This window comes from Arachis duranensis, chromosome 3 (assembly GCF_000817695.3).
Source record: "Arachis duranensis cultivar V14167 chromosome 3, aradu.V14167.gnm2.J7QH, whole genome shotgun sequence".
Taxonomy (NCBI): Eukaryota; Viridiplantae; Streptophyta; class Magnoliopsida; order Fabales; family Fabaceae; genus Arachis; species Arachis duranensis.
The window spans coordinates 51,788,474-51,804,243 of record NC_029774.3 but is presented as its reverse complement, the minus strand read 5'-3'; the positions used below and the strand labels follow the sequence as shown (position 1 = coordinate 51,804,243).

The following is a 15,770-nucleotide window of genomic DNA, read 5'->3' as shown; positions in this document are numbered from 1 at the left end:
GAAAAACAGTAGTAATTGCATTAATCCATCAAGACACAGCAGAGCTCCTCACCCCCAACCATGGGGTTTAGAGACTCATGCCTTAGGAAGTACACAAAGAAACGTGTAAAGTGTCATGAGGTAAAGATACAATGTCAAAAGATCCTATTAATAGTGAACTAGTAACCTAGGGTATACAGAAATGAGTAAATGACGTAAAAATCCACTTCCGGTGCCCACTTGGTGTGTGCTTGGGCTGAGCATTGAAGCATTTTCGTGTAGAGACTCTTCTTAGAGTTAAACGCCAGCTTTTGTGCCAGTTTGGGCGTTTAACTCCCATTCTTGTGCCAGTTCCGGTGTTTTACGCCAGAATTCTTGAGCTGACTTGGAACGCCTGTTTGGGCCATCAAATCTCGGGCAAAGTATGGACTATTATACATTTCTGGAAAGCCCAGGATGTCTACTTTCCAACACAGTTGAGAGCGTGCCAATTGAGATTCTGTAGCTCCAGAAAATTCACTTCGAGTGCAGGGAGGTCAGAATCCAACAGCATCTGCAGTCCTTTTCAGCCTCTGAATCAGATTTTTGCTCAGATCCCTCAATTTCAGCCAAAAAATACCTGAAATCACAGAAAAACACACAAACTCATAGTAAAGTCCAAAAAAGTGAATTTTAACTAAAAACTAATAAAAATATAATAAAAACTAACTAAAATATACTTAAAACGTACTAAAAACAATGACAAAAAGCGTATAAATTATCCACTCATCACTGTCCTATGACCTCAATAAAACGCCAGAAGAGAATGAATATCCTTATAGTGGAATGTCTCCTGGGAAGAAGAATGCGTGGCATTTGGCTATATGGGCACAATGATACTTGAATCCTTGAGGACAGTGCTTTAGAATAGTTAAAGAATTTCTTTTCAGGTTATATAGGATAGATCGTCACTTGTTTGCTGATTTTGTCATGACTTTATCACTATTCAGATTGTTAATCAAGAATGTTCTTGGTGGACAGTTTATCATATTGGAGTATTTAGGGAATCTGATATTTAGAGTTGATTGGTACTTTGGTTATTTTTATTGAGGTGAATAATTCTATGGATTGAGTTTATCATTATATTCTGTGCCACATTCAAGGCCCTCGGGTCTACTATTTTACATATCATTCACACATACTTATTATTATAATTATGAGCATTAGATGCAGAAGATTCTAATGAAATGAATTTGCAATTATTTATTACAAAAGTTAAATGTAGGCAAAGTCAAGTATATACTCGTGATAATACTTTGAAAATAGAAAATAATAGATACAAAAATGGATTATGTATTTTCAATATTAGTCTTTATTTGAAAGGAGCAACGGATACACAATGAATATAGCAGCTTAGTTATATATGATTGGTGTTGCTCAAGGTTTGAGATTTCAATTTCGATCTTTCACACGAGAAAATCAATTTCAGGGATAGTTTGAATATCTGTTTTGGAACTAAAACATAGATTGCTAATTTTAAAACCAAAACATAGATTGCTAATTTTAAAGGAATCAAAAGTTAAAGAGGACTAAATTTAGTTGTTAAATTTGAAGTAAATGAAAAATAAGAATGAAAAAAGCTATTGATAAAAGGTTAAATAAAATAATAATAATATTATTATTAACCCCTATACCGTATTATTATTACTATTATTGTTATTATTTCAAAATTTAAAATATCAACACTAAATTTAGGTTCTTTAATATTTTTATTTTTCAGATTTCTCCTGCTATAATCATTCTGGTTATCTTCCTATTTTTTTTGGCAATATATACTCATTGGAGTAAATATTATTATACTTACTATTATTATTATTGTTCACATTATTATTATTAGAACTAATATTATTAATTTCCACTAACATTCGAAATTAGGGATTTGGTTTAGTATCAACTATTTCAAACACTCGCGAAATTTGAGTACTCCTCATATGAAATACCCCAGCGTCTTCTTCTCAATCCTTGTACACCCCAGCCCTACCTCACAGCCCTGAATACATTGAACGAAGCCCCCACACCCTAAGAGAAGCTCTCACCTCTCGCGCTCTGGCCTGCCTTTGCTGTTGCCGACGAGGACTGCTCATCTCGTGCCGCAATCTCGGTCTCTGGAAGCTGCCTATCGCGTCATTGTCTCTGCCCGCGTTGTTGTCGTCCGTTCGGGCCAGCTGTTAGCTCGTCCTCTCTGCTCCAGTAACCACCAGTGTTTCTTTCAATTTGTGATGTTAAAATGTGATTATGGTAGGTGTTCTTACTATCAAAGAAGGTTTTGCATGTTTTGATAATTGTACGATGCTCCTCTGTCTTTTGATCAAATTTGGTAATATTTAAAGAGATGAGAAATTTGATTAAAGTCCTATCATGATAACCAATTTTCTGGACCTTCCAATTACTCATGTCTCATTTTTTGATGAAATCCCACTCCATTATCTGTAGCTAAGTCAGTGATTATAGCCTAATAGGTGGTATTTACTTAGATGGTTAATTTGAATGTATTGATAATTTATGTTTGAGAAGAAATTTTTCTTATGATCACTGAAGTGTGAAAATATTAGTAGTTTGAGCTGTGATTTAGTCCTCTAGGAATTAATCAATAATCATCAAACTAGTGTTAGAAAAAAAATAGATATACATCTTTTGCTACTTTTTTGTTTTCTTTTTATTCTCTTATTTTTTTACGTTGGAAAAAAACACAGCTAGTCAATATACACCAGTAAATAACTTTAGCTACCAAGCCTAAGTTGACCACAAGTTTTAATTAAAGAAACTTAATTTTGCACTGCAATTGATAGAATTTTATTGTAACACAAGGCAAACATGTCTGAAAGAGTTAATTGATCCATGTCTGCAGACTGCAGTTGAGTACGATGGATATGACACGGATAAAATAAGTCAATATTTTAAATCTTAGATAATATTACACAGTTAGTAATGTAGTTTATACACCAATTAATGTGATATAAAGTTTGGCTAAGTAATATTTCTTTACTGTGCAGCTCCATGGCTGTGGAAAAATCCAGGAGTAGGATCTAAGTGGTAATTGGATTGCTTTGACTGCATTTTATATATAATTCAATGCTGGATTTGAGATTTGTGTGGTATAAATAATTGAATGCCCTAGTTTTGATGGTTAAACTTGCTTCAGGTGTCATTTTCACTTATGTTTGTTTATTAATTTCATGAACCATGTGTTATTCTTCATTACTTAGTAGTGTTAATTGTCATTAACAAACACCTTATGAAGCTTACCTTAAAGGTTAGTATTTATGAAGTATGTAATTGTTTTATAGGAGTCTGTTTGTTTGGATGATTTGAATGTGTGCTACAACCACCATATTGTATTTAAAATATATTAAGTGATTTGTTATTATTCCACTGTTTATTCTTCTATTCATGAAGGGCATTCTTTCAAGCCTACTTCTTTATCCAATAAAATAATTCCTGTGCAAAAGACCCATTCCTTGAACAGTTGAACCCAATAATAATATATGCTCCTTATATTAATATTAAGTAAAGATTTGCTTTCAGTGATTATAACGGATATATCTTGCAGACTTTTAAAGTGGACAACAAGCCAATTTCTTTTAAAGGTATGTGCACATTAACGCGTATATATATCTACACATTTGTGTTTGCAAATTAGTATTATCCATAGAATCCAACATAATGACTCGAATTTCTATTATTAGCTAGCATTATATTCATTGAATGCTTAGTTTATATATAGTCAATAAAAGTTTTGAAATAATAAAAGATTTCATTTCAAATTGTAGTTTCACCTGATTAAAACCTTAATTCTATATATAAAATTGTCCATTTCTAGATGCACTATTAATTAACGAATTAAAATTCAACTTTTGCTTGTAACAACTTGTCCAAAAAAGCATAACTGTGACATGATCAAGACTTGATTGTGAGTGAATAGAATTTAAAATGTATATTTTTGTTTAAATTTTTTATTTCATGTCTCATTAATAATCTTATGAATGTGTTATTTTAATTAGACGTTAGGTTTAGACAAAAAGAAAAAGCACTTGCCATGTAAAATGTAAAAATCTTTTAATAAGGAGATGATTAGTGCATACCAAACTAGGCTTTCACCTAGTAAACCTTTGATGTATATTCTGTGAAAGTAATTATTATAATCAATATAGGATTTTAATTATGAATTACGAAAGTATACATCATCTTTGACACTCATTCATTGTAATTTGTTTTATTTGAGAAACAGGTGCTATTTATCTTTTAAGATGGTTAGGAAAGGTTGTTACACAAAAAACAAAAATTAGGACCAGAATGTTAGCAACCTCAAACAGCTCTGCCTCCTGCTTCGGCTTCCACCGCGATGATTCTCAAATTCTTCCGGACAATGGTGATAGTGTCCCTCCAACTTCACGCCCTTTTCTTCTGCCGCGTAGTGTACCAAGGCCTGCTCCACAAACAAGCACAAATAACATTCAGGACTCGAGCCAGGCCATGTAAACTTGGCAGCTGATGCACATAATGTAGATTCTCTTGACCAAGAAGCTTATGACCCCTTTGTTAATCCTAGATCTTAGAGTCGCAAAGAACGCAAGACTACAGAGTCTTGGGAAGTTAAGATCATCGATAATGTATTTAATAATTTTTCTTTGTTCAACATGATTTAGAATATATGTTATATATTAATTTTCTCGCATGCTGTCCACAACGGATACACATATAAGGTATTATATTTGGCTTATAGATTCTGACGGCACAATCAAGCCGGCAAGAATAAGCATGAGGGAGGCTATGGAACGGCCTAACGATAGAAAGATCGTACTCAGGTTCAACAACGCAAAGCAAGCAATTGGTGACGAAGCTGGACTGTTGATTGGCGTGCTTGGTCTGTTAGGATCTGACTATGAAAAATTTCCTATCTGTAAGAAAAGTTGGCATAAGATTACCACTAAAGACAAGATTTATAATGAATGTGTCAAGGTAAAAGTATATATCCATGTTGAATCAAATCTACTTATTTTTTAAATTATTGACAAATTGTATTATTTGTATAGCAAATTTTTCACTTTGATGAAGATAATGAAGGAACTATCAAGAAAAATATTTTGAAAAGTATGGAAAAGTCTTAGAAGGAAGCAAGGCTGAGGTTGTATAGTGATTTTTACGAGCCAACATTTACGATAGAACAAAATATTGAACAGCATCCATCGGAAATTGATCGAGAGCATTGGAGATGGTTCCTTGAGTATCGCGCCAAAGCTGAGACGAAGGTACTCTAATATATCATTGGTACACCACAATACAATTTATTTAGCATTGAGTCTTTTTAAATCAGTTTCTAATCGCCCTTTGTCTCTGATGGACAAACAAGAGAAGTGTAGGAAAAACACGATTAATCGATCAAAACAACTATATACCCACACTGGTAGATCGAAAAGCTTTGCATGACGGATAGAAGAAGAGGTACTTTACTTTTTTATTCACTCTTTACTGGACTATTTCTATGACTTAAGATACCTTGGTTGTGTGGAATACAGTGATGGCTTGAACTTTCTTGATATAGTCGGAACAACAAAGGAGAAGAGTCAGTAGAAGAGAGTTATGGATCACAGTGCACAAAAAAAGGATGGTTCCTATATCAATGAGGAAACAAGAGCAATTGGTGTAAGTACTACTTATTATAATTGATCGATTAAGTTATGATCTCAAATAGGGTTATAGTCTACTTCTGTATTTTATTTTGTTTTTCATTTCTTTACTGAATAGTTTGCTTCCCTGTGTCAAGATGGACCAAAAGAACTTTACTATTTCCAATTCACGTTACTTTTAATTATCGTTACAAATTTACCTTGCTATGTTTTTAGACATTTTCAACTTTGATGTAACTTAGAAACAGTTGGGGTAGAATTTAAATGATTCAGTTTCATTTATCCTTTATTTCTTTTTATAGTGGTTTGCATCCTATGAAACAGATGCTCTATTTTAGTTGTTTTATGTTGTTATCTTTTGAGCCCCAATTTTTATCGCGTGAATATTTATGCGTGTTTTCCTGTGATGAAAGTGATACAATTAATGTTCCTGTTTGGCGTGTTCTTGAAATGAGATGGACCTATCCACAAAATGATTGTATTTGCTAATTTGTGACTGTAGGAAACAATTTAAGAGATTGAGCTAGAGGATGCGTCTTCTAGAGTATTGTCTCAAAATGATTCCATTGCTCAAGTTTTCGGAAAAGAGAAACTGGAGAGGAGACCCAGAGAAAGCTGCTTGAACTGCAGGCAGAGCTGGAAGGCGAGAAGTTGAAGAGGAAGGCGATGGAAGATGAGGCAGCAACAAATAAGAAAAAGATGCAGGCGATGGAGAGTGCTCTGATTTATCTATTTCAATGGCAAGGTGAGGAGTTACCACCAGACATTGCTGCAGGGATGAGTTCTATAGGATGATAGAGTGAAAAATAATTTATTAGGATTGGAGATATTTTGGATTGAAACAAACATTTTGTTAAATTAGACTATGCAATTCTTTGCAAGAGATTTGTTTTTCTTCGTATTTTTATGAAAATACTATTTTCTTTTGCAGATAAGTTTTTTGTTTCTGCTGCAAGTTTAGATTCTAAGGTTGAAAATATTAACTCTTAGAATAATAAAAAAATCCAAAAAAATAGTTCTATAATATCCTAAAAAGTTATAGGCTTTTTTTATAGAATCCCAGATTTCTTTTTTTTATTTTTTAATTTGGCGGCGGTTTTAAACCGCCGAAAAATGATTCAAAGTTTAAAAAATCTATTAGATAATGCGGCGGTTTGCAGTCGCCGGTAACTATTATCGAAACCATAGAACCGCTTAGTGGTGGTTTTAAAACCGCTGCTAAATGTGCGCCAACTTGAAAACATCTTCATAAATAGCGGCAGTTTCGAAGCCGCGGGTAAACATGAAGCAAATCCTATAAGTCATATTTGGTAGCGGTTTTCTAATCGTGTGCGGCGAAATATTCATTTAGTGGCGGTTACTTTTTGCAGCGGTTTAAATATGCCGCCAATAAAAAAATCGCTGCCATGCGCCCCCTTGTAGTGTATATTAGTAATTTATATATATTTATCCCCATATATATTATTACTTGTGTTTTAATACATTTACTTTTGTAATTATCCGTTTAAGATATTTATAACTTGAATCGCTGACTCAGCAGTTTTATAGCGTGACACACGCCTCCTTATGATGTAACACTTTACCACACAAAGCCTTACGCTATAGTCGTAAATCAGAGGTGGTGAGACATTATAGCACCTAATATATATGTATATATGGGTTTCAAAATATAACATTATATCTAGGAGCCTATAAAGGAAGGATAAAACAAAGGCGGTAATCATCATCATACATGTAACAGTAAAGATAAATGCGTCAATATACAGAAATGAAAGATACACACACACACATAAGCATAGAATTCCAAAGGAGATACATAGCAAGTACTAGTCTCAACCTGCGAAGACAAGGCCGGCTAGAAAGTATAACACAACCCAGAAGTACACCAAAAAACAACTTGTTTCTCCATAAATCAACTTTTAAGAGGAATATACAAAAATAAATAAAAAAGTGAAGAATACAAATACACTAAGCATAAAATAAAATCCCAAAAGAGTCTTCGCTTCTCATAGGAGATCATGCATGCTTAGTGATAGAGTATTTTTGTCGGCTTAGAATTTCTTCTCGGTTAGAGGAAATAACTTCGTTGCAAGTATAGTTCCAAACCGACAAGTAACACTCAATCAAAGTTTAATTTTGGTTGTCACAAGTCCAATCCAATAAAGATAACCGAGAGTATTAGTTCCAGTTCGTTCTCCCTAGGAATCACCATCGAGTGCTCAAGTATTGGGTTGATAAAGAAGCGAGAAATTAAATGATAAGAAATTAAAAAGGTAAGAAATGTAAATCAAACAACTAAAGAAAGCAATTACTAAAAGGAGACATTCATGGCAAAGATTGAGAATCTAGGCCTTCTATCCTAGTCATTAATCATAATAGAATAATTAACAAGAGCTAATCCTATTAAGTCATCTTCAACATCGGAAGAAAGTACAATGTTATTTTCAACATAGGAAGAAAGTCAAATAGGACTAGTTAATCTCAATCCAAAAGTCCTAATCAACTTACTAATTGAATTAGCAAGAGATTGGAGTTAATGGAAATAATATTAACTAACAACTCTAGATGACCAACATAAGTTGGGTATGAATGACTCAAGATTGCCTAATTTCTCTTTCCAAGCCAAGAATGCTCAAAAAGCTATTCTAACATCCAACCAAGCATTTTGCCAAACACTTGGAAGAAATAAAAGAAAAGCATCATAAAATTGCAAGAATAATATATTCTACAACTACCCGATGCAAGAAATTAACACTAACAACTCAAAAAAGCAATATTAAACATGAAACATAAATTACATTAAAGAAAATCCAAATTCAACAAGAGTGCATCAACAAAAAAGAGGCATGAAAAGGGAAATTGACAAGATAACTAAGAAGAACAAAGATGTAGGAACAAGAAATTATAAAGAAAACTCGATGAAAAAAAGAATTAAACCCTAGATCTAAGAGAAATTAACCTAATTCTAAAGAGAAAAGGGAGCTTCTCTCTCTAGAAAACTACCTAAAGCATGATCCTAAGCTAATCTAATTGCTCCCCCCTTGTCCAATCTTGAATTCTGGATCAAATAGCTTCAGAAATGAGTTGGATTTGGTCCTGAAAAGCTTAGAAATCGCCCCCAGCGTATTCATTTTTAATGAGGTCAGGTGATCAGCGTCACGCGTATGTGTGGTTGACGCGTGCGCATTGCCTTGCAGTTTCCCTCCTCACGCGTACCCGTGGGAGACGCGTGCGCATTGCTGGCAGATCTCTTCCTCACGCGTACGCATGAGTGATGCGTGCGCGTGGCTTTCAATTCAGCAAATCCCCATTTCCTCATGAATTCTTGACTTTGCATGCTTTTCTCTTCACTTCTTCCATCCAATACTTGCCTTATTGGTGCGTGGCCCAGGGCGGGTTAGGAATTTTCTTCCAAAGAAAGTGGAATTAGCATTTCAAGTGTAGCCCCAACTCAACAATCGAACAACACCAAAGTTTAGAAGGACAAATGGTCACTATTCAAAATAATTATAAACCGGGAGTTTGAATTCCCGAGTCGTCTCCCAAGGACTAGTGCCAATGAGTGCGCAATTTTGGTTGTGAAGGCAACGAGATTTTCAATTAAGAGATAAACAATTAAAGGAATAAAAAAACATTCAAAAATACAATTAATAAACTAATAAAGGAATTAAAGAACTAGCTATGTAATATGAACAAGTAAGATGTAAAAGAGATTGATGTATGTATATGTGTGTGTGATTTAAAGCATAAATGAAATCTTGACTTGGGATGAGCTAAGGAATCCTTTCCTTATTGCAACCACAACTATAACAATTGTAATGGATTAATCTCACTTGGTTGACCTTTACATCGGAGAGTAGGTTAAGTGAGCATAGTTGTTCTTAATCCACAAATCCTAACTCACTTGCTAATTACCTTAGCAACAAGTTAGCGTTAGTGGAAACAAGAACAATTAACAATCCAAGAATTATCACCAAATGTTGGACATTCCAACTCTAGGAACCCATATAATCATTTCTCCCAAGCCAAGAGGTGGAAATTTAGCCCATAATCAAAGTTGACATTTCCACAAACACTTGGTGGGTATAAACACAAATAATGACAAATTTGAGAAAATGCTTGAAACTATGAGCAACAATTAATCAAAAGCAACAATAGCAACTTAACCAAGCATATAACATTCATCAATCATCAAATCATCAACAAAAGATCAAAATTGCAAAAAGTATGTATATTAACACTATGACTTTAACTACAAGAAAGAGTACCAAAATTGTAACTATAAAAAGTGGTAATTAAGAGATACTTATAATGAACACTAGCAAAATCCAAGATCAAAAATGGAAAATGGCACTTGAAATTTAAAACCCTAATATAAACCCTAATGGTGTTGAGAGAAAACTTAAAAGAAAACTAAACCTAAAGCCTTCTACTACTATCTAAAAACTACCCTAATGTTATGCTATCCTTCTTCAATGTTTGCCCCTTCCAATATAAGTTATGGCCATTAGAATTGGGCCTCCAACCTCTCAAAAATGCGAGTCAAGTGCATTTTAAATGAAGGCATGCGCGGGTACCTGTGCGTACGCACAGACGTGTGCGCATGCACACTTGGCCAAAATCTCAGGTTGTGCGCACGCACACTTCGCGATACTTTAGATGATCGTGTGACGTGCCACATGATGTGTGCTCGCACACTTGGCTTTGCTCTGCTACCTGTGCATACGCACAAAAGGCTGTGTGCACGCACACATCTCTTTGCTCTTCTCCTTTGTTTCTTCATGCTTCCTCCTCCTTGCATGCTCCTCTTCCATTCTCACCAAGTCATTCCTACCTTATACATTTGAAATCACTAACAAACAACGTTAAGGTATCGAATGGAAGGTACATGGAATAAAATTGACTAAATTAAGCACAAAAGAGCATGTTTTCATAATCAAGCATAGTTTAGGAGGAAAGCTCAAAAGCATGCTATTTAATGGAATAAGTGTAGGTTTATATGATGAAATCCTCTCAATTCTAACAAAAAATTATCATAAAATATGGATTCATCAATTCTCCCACACTTAAACAGTAGCATGTCTTCATGCTATTCACAATCAAAGGAGATAAATGAAAGGGCAAACAATTTATTTAATGTACTACCTATATGCATGAAACTAACTTAGATATTACCTACTAAAATCTATTCTACTGAAGGTTGGTAAAAACAAACCATGAAATTCCAATCAATCCCAAGAAAGCCTTAGGGCCAAGGCAAAAAGTCAATGCACTATGATTAATGTCCAAAGAATTGAATTGAGATTTCCAAAACTAACAAACAACTTGCAAGAAGATATACTATAAGAAACAAGAACATAGAACTGAGCGATCGAACCCCTCACCAGATGTGTATTCACTCTATTCGCTCAGTGTTTAGGGTTTAATCACTCAATTCTCTTTTAATCATTTTTTTCAAAGATTTACAAGTCATCTAACAATCAACTAATATTTGATGCATGAAAACAAATATCATGAGGTCTTTGGAGGGTTATAATGGGGCTAGGGTTAAGGTAAGATTAATATGGTTAAGTGGACTTAGTGGATTAGATCTTTGATTCGCTCAAGTGTCCACCTAATCCTATACCCTCCTATATACACATAACAAAACAACCTAACTACCCATTTATCTCCTTTCTCAAATTCACTCATGTATTTTCTTTCACAATGAGTATCCCATGTAACTTCATTACCAATGTTTCCTAACAATTTTCTCTCACACTTTGAGTAATACACACTACTCCACCCAAGCTAATCAAAGAAGCAATTCAAGGACATCAATGGTTTTTCACTTTAGGGAGAATAATGTGCTCAGAATCAGAACAAAAGGGGATTTAAAGGCTCAAAAAGGGATTACAAAGGTGAATGTAAGGGTTGGCCATATGGGTTAGTGAGTTTAATATCAAAAATGGCCTCAATCATACTAAATGGATTCAAACACCAAATACAAGACATAAAAATTTATGCAAATCTAAGATCATAATAAAAAAAGGAGTTTAATCACACAAGAACAAACTTTATGGTTGGAAATGTGCAACCATCTATTAGAGCTCAAATCTCACAAGGTATGTTGTTCTAGCTCTTTTTCTATGTTCTATGAAAAAGATTACTTCAAGCAAGTTGAGAAACAAATTTTTTAATTAAATCAATAGAACGCCCTAAGAGAGATTTCATGAAAATTTCTTGTGTATTACCAAACTTATTTACTCTATCATGCAACATGCAAATATTTACTATCATAAAACTATAAGTACTAAAGAAATATATACAAACAAACCAAACAAAGTGCAATAAGAACAAAATTGCAAAAATTGAAGAAAAAGAACTAAAAGGTATTGCAAAGTGTTTAAGAAAAGAATTTTACCCCTCTCAAAGTTGTCGAACCTCCCCCATAATTAATTAATGTAAGGTTCTCCATGCATTCTCATAATCCGGGAGAACGATGACTTGGGGGCTCCACCTTCAGCTGGTGGTCACTGACATGGGTTGATGACTTCCATAATCCTCCTCCCTAACTAACTCTGATGAAGCTTTGGGAGTTGGGCCGGGGTCGCTTCTTTGTAGTCTTGCCGCTACCCACTCGAAATGCTCGTGCTCAAGTCGCTCCATGTCGTGGATATCATGTAATATGTCTTGGAAAAAGTCCGGAAGAGTCCGGAAAAACGGTAGAGGAGTTGATGAAGTTGGTGGATTTGACGATGGTGCTGTAGGTGCCTTCCTCTTGGAGGGTGTCTTCTTTGTCGATCCATTCAAATGTTATTTGTAGATCTTCTCATTAGTTTGGTGTCTTTCCATTCTTTTCCATACATGTGTATAGCCTTTGTGGTATATATATTTTATGGAAACTGGTTCTCCAAAACTTGAGTTTGCCATCTCAAACTCTATTCTATCATCTATATTCTCACAATTCATGGTATGACTCAAGAGTTTGATTCTTCTATAATTTTTACAAATTTGTATATTCCCTTTGTAGTTAGCTATGAACCAATTATATTCGTAAGTAAAAAAAAGCAACAATATAATACATGATTAGGCAAAAATTTTAACAGTTGCCTCAAAACGAAAATGTTGTGAACCTTCTCCAAGTTTTAACTAGTATGATACATAACTCGGCAATTTTTTTCCTACGATATCTCTCGTTTCGGCAAAATAATGACTAATTTGTTATAAGGAATCGTTAGTTCAGAATTTTCACAAAATAATTCCTTTGATAGTATAGTTCCAAACTAACAATCAACCGTCAATTAAAGTTTAATTTGTTTGTCACTTATATCAAACCAATAAAAATCGAGAGTATTTAAACTTTGGGTTGTCTCTCAAAGGAATTGCAGGGAAGTGTGCATCTTATTGGTTATGAGAACTTTTGGGGGTTTTTAATTTGATGAACAAGAAATATAAATTGTAAGAAAGTAAACTAACAACTGAAAAATCAAATGCTAAAAGGCACGCATAACAAGGATTAAGAGTCAAAGCTTCCTATCTAGATCATTGACCACAACATGGTAATTACAAAGGGTTAATTTCACTTAGTTTTCCTCTAACATGGAGGGTGAAGTTAAGTGGACATAATTGATCTTAGAACCAACTAACAATCCTAAATTACTAATTATACTGGACATCAATGACATCAAGGTACCTAAGTCCTCAATCTCAAGCCAAGAGTGCTAAAATCTACTCTAAAACCAAATCAAGTATTTTATCAAACACTTGGAAGATATAAAAGAAAAGTATGATAAAATTGGCAGAATAATAAAATCTATAGCTACCAAATGCAAGATAACAATAATAGTAAATCAATTAAGCAACAATAAACATAAGAACATCAAATTGCATTAATAGAAATCAAAATCAACAATTGTTCATAAACATAAAAGTGACCAAATAAAAGAAATAACATGTTAAACTAAGAGAACAAAGATGTAAGAATAAGAAATTATTGCAAGAAAAACTAAATCAAGACAAGATTAAAACCTAAATCTAAGATGAAATTAACCTAAATCTACTCTAATTCTAAAGAGAAGTTAGAGCTTCTCTCTCTAGAATATAACCTAAAACATGTTTTTAACTAAACCTAATTGCTCCTTCCCTTCCTCCTTGAGAATTGCATGAAATACTTCAGAAATAAGTTGGATTTGGGCTTGAAGCAGTCCAGAAATCACCAGCCATGTTTTCTTTAAGTGAGTCACGTACTTCGGTTCACGCATACGCGCCACCGGGCCAGATTTTCAAAACTTCATTTCTTCATGAATTCTCCACTTTTACATGCTATTTCTTCATTTCTTCAATGCAATATTTGCCTTATAAGCTTGAAATCACTTAACAAACACATCAAGGCATCAAATGGAATTAAAGTAAATTAAATTTGGCAAATTAAGGGCCTAAAAAGCATGTTTTCACTCTTAAGCACAAATTAAGAAGAATTTATAAAACTATGCTATTTCAGTGAATAAATGTGGAAAAATATGATAAAATCTACCAAACTCAATACAAGATAAACCATAAAATTGTGGATTATCAGTAGGATAGACATGCATCATATTGTTTGTTGCATATCCTCAATGGTTACACTTTGTCATTATTCTTTGTGAATGTGCTCTGTATTTGTCTGTGATTGGTTGTTATTATTATATACTTTGGGAATTGATGCATAAGACTAGTTTACACGTGATTGTCTGAATCTAGAAGAATGCCATAGGTTTTCACCTTTTCCCTTCATTGTACCTTTCAGAATTTAGATGGAGATGATGGTGGTGTTTGTGGAGTTGCTGGAGCTATCCACGCATGATGACTTAGGCTATGGGAGTACACTCATTTGGGCGCAAGATGCGTATTCATATGTATGATGCAATTGCATATTTGTTATATTAGCTAGTTAGTTTAGTTGGTTTTAGCTTAATCTCACTCATTTTCTCTAAATAAACAAGTCCTTTTATGAGTTTTATCTTCATGCATGAGAACACCAAGGAACATGTTGATTCTAGCCAAATTCATGCAAATGATTTAAAGAATACATACATGAATGAGTATGAATGAATCTCATGAAATTTATTGCATGAATTGGTAAGACTTTGAAGCTATTTCCTTTGTTGATGATAGGTGATGAAACAAGGAAGCATGGAAGCAAGAATGATGCAAGCTGGGCAAGAAGTTGGCGTTGCCAACTTGGGAAAAGGGGGCGTTGTTGAAGGCAACGCCAGGCAGCCCTGGAGAAGCAAATTTGGGCGTTGCCAACTCTAGAAGGGCGTTGCCAACGCCAATTTGTGAAGCAAGCTTGGCAGCCTTGGAAGAGCATAAGTTGGCGTTGCCAACTTGGAGAAAGGAGTGAGTGTTTGATGGCAACGCAGGCAAGCAAAGAGCTGAGCCAAGGAAAGCTCGAGGGCGTTGCCAACGTGGGAATGAAGAGGCGTTGTTCAAGGCAACGCTAAGCAAGAAGAATTTGCCCAGCCAAGAAGCTCGAGCACGTTGCCAACGTGCTACTTCATTGGCGTGTCTCAAGGCAACGCACATGAGTGAGCTTGGCCCAATAGGAGCTCGAGGGCGTTGCCAACGCCAGGAACCATAGGCGTGTCCCTAGGCAACACCACACAAACAAACTTGGCCCAGGAAAATGAGATGCACGTTGCCAACGCCAAGTTATGAAGGCGTGTTCCTTGGCAACGTAGCAAGCAATTGGGGCACCTTAGGGAAGCTCGAGCACGTTGTTAAGCTGGGAAAGCATGGGCGTGTTCCTTGGCAACGCATACAAGCTAGGATTATGGGTACACGAGAGCGTTGCTAACTTGGAAATGAATTGGCGTGTTCATCAATAACGCCAGGGACAAGATCTTGGATGCCAACCACGTTGCCAACGCCACTTTCATTGGCATGTTCTAAGGCAACGCCAAGAAGGGATGCTTGGCTAGGCACCAAGTCTTGGATGCCAACCACGTTGCCAACGCCAGGAAGCATAGGCATGTTCAAGGACAACGCCAAGCAACAAGCATAGAGCCTTGAGGAAGGCTCGAGCACGTTGCCAACGCCAGCTTCCAAAGGCGTGTTTGAGGGCAACGTGACAAGCAAAACTGAAGGCTAGAGATGAGCCCTGGA

At 35.1% G+C, this 15,770-nt stretch overlaps 1 protein-coding gene across 8 annotated transcripts; it reads left to right on the top strand.

Annotated features, from left to right (window-relative positions):
* Positions 1 to 1,912: 1,912 nt before the first annotated feature.
* LOC107479206 (uncharacterized) lies at positions 1,913 to 6,245 on the top strand. 8 transcript variants are annotated; one of them, XR_008006893.1, is made up of 5 exons: positions 1,913 to 2,256; positions 3,012 to 3,051; positions 3,544 to 3,605; positions 4,247 to 5,661; positions 6,148 to 6,245. XR_008006893.1 is itself a non-coding variant. In XM_052258777.1 (4 exons), exons 1-4 carry the CDS (start codon positions 2,238 to 2,240, stop codon positions 4,495 to 4,497), a joined length of 372 nt encoding a protein of 123 aa, XP_052114737.1. In that variant the 5' UTR covers positions 1,913 to 2,237; the 3' UTR covers positions 4,498 to 6,079. The 8 variants fall into 8 exon arrangements, 1 of the variants encoding a protein (XP_052114737.1); XR_008006895.1 differs by lacking the exon at positions 6,148 to 6,245 and having other exon boundaries at positions 4,247 to 4,628; positions 4,742 to 6,079; XR_008006894.1 differs by lacking the exon at positions 6,148 to 6,245 and having other exon boundaries at positions 4,247 to 5,460; positions 5,535 to 6,079.
* Positions 6,246 to 15,770: the final 9,525 nt, after the last annotated feature.

What these genes read in the sequence shown, in the direction of transcription:
- LOC107479206 (XM_052258777.1), top strand. An exon ending in CCAGGAGTAGGATCTAAGTG is followed by an intron (nt 3,052 to 3,543) that starts GTAATTGGATTG and finishes ATTTGCTTTCAG; the next exon opens with TGATTATAACGGATATATCT. An exon ending in CAAGCCAATTTCTTTTAAAG is followed by an intron (nt 3,606 to 4,246) that starts GTATGTGCACAT and finishes TTTGAGAAACAG; the next exon opens with GTGCTATTTATCTTTTAAGA.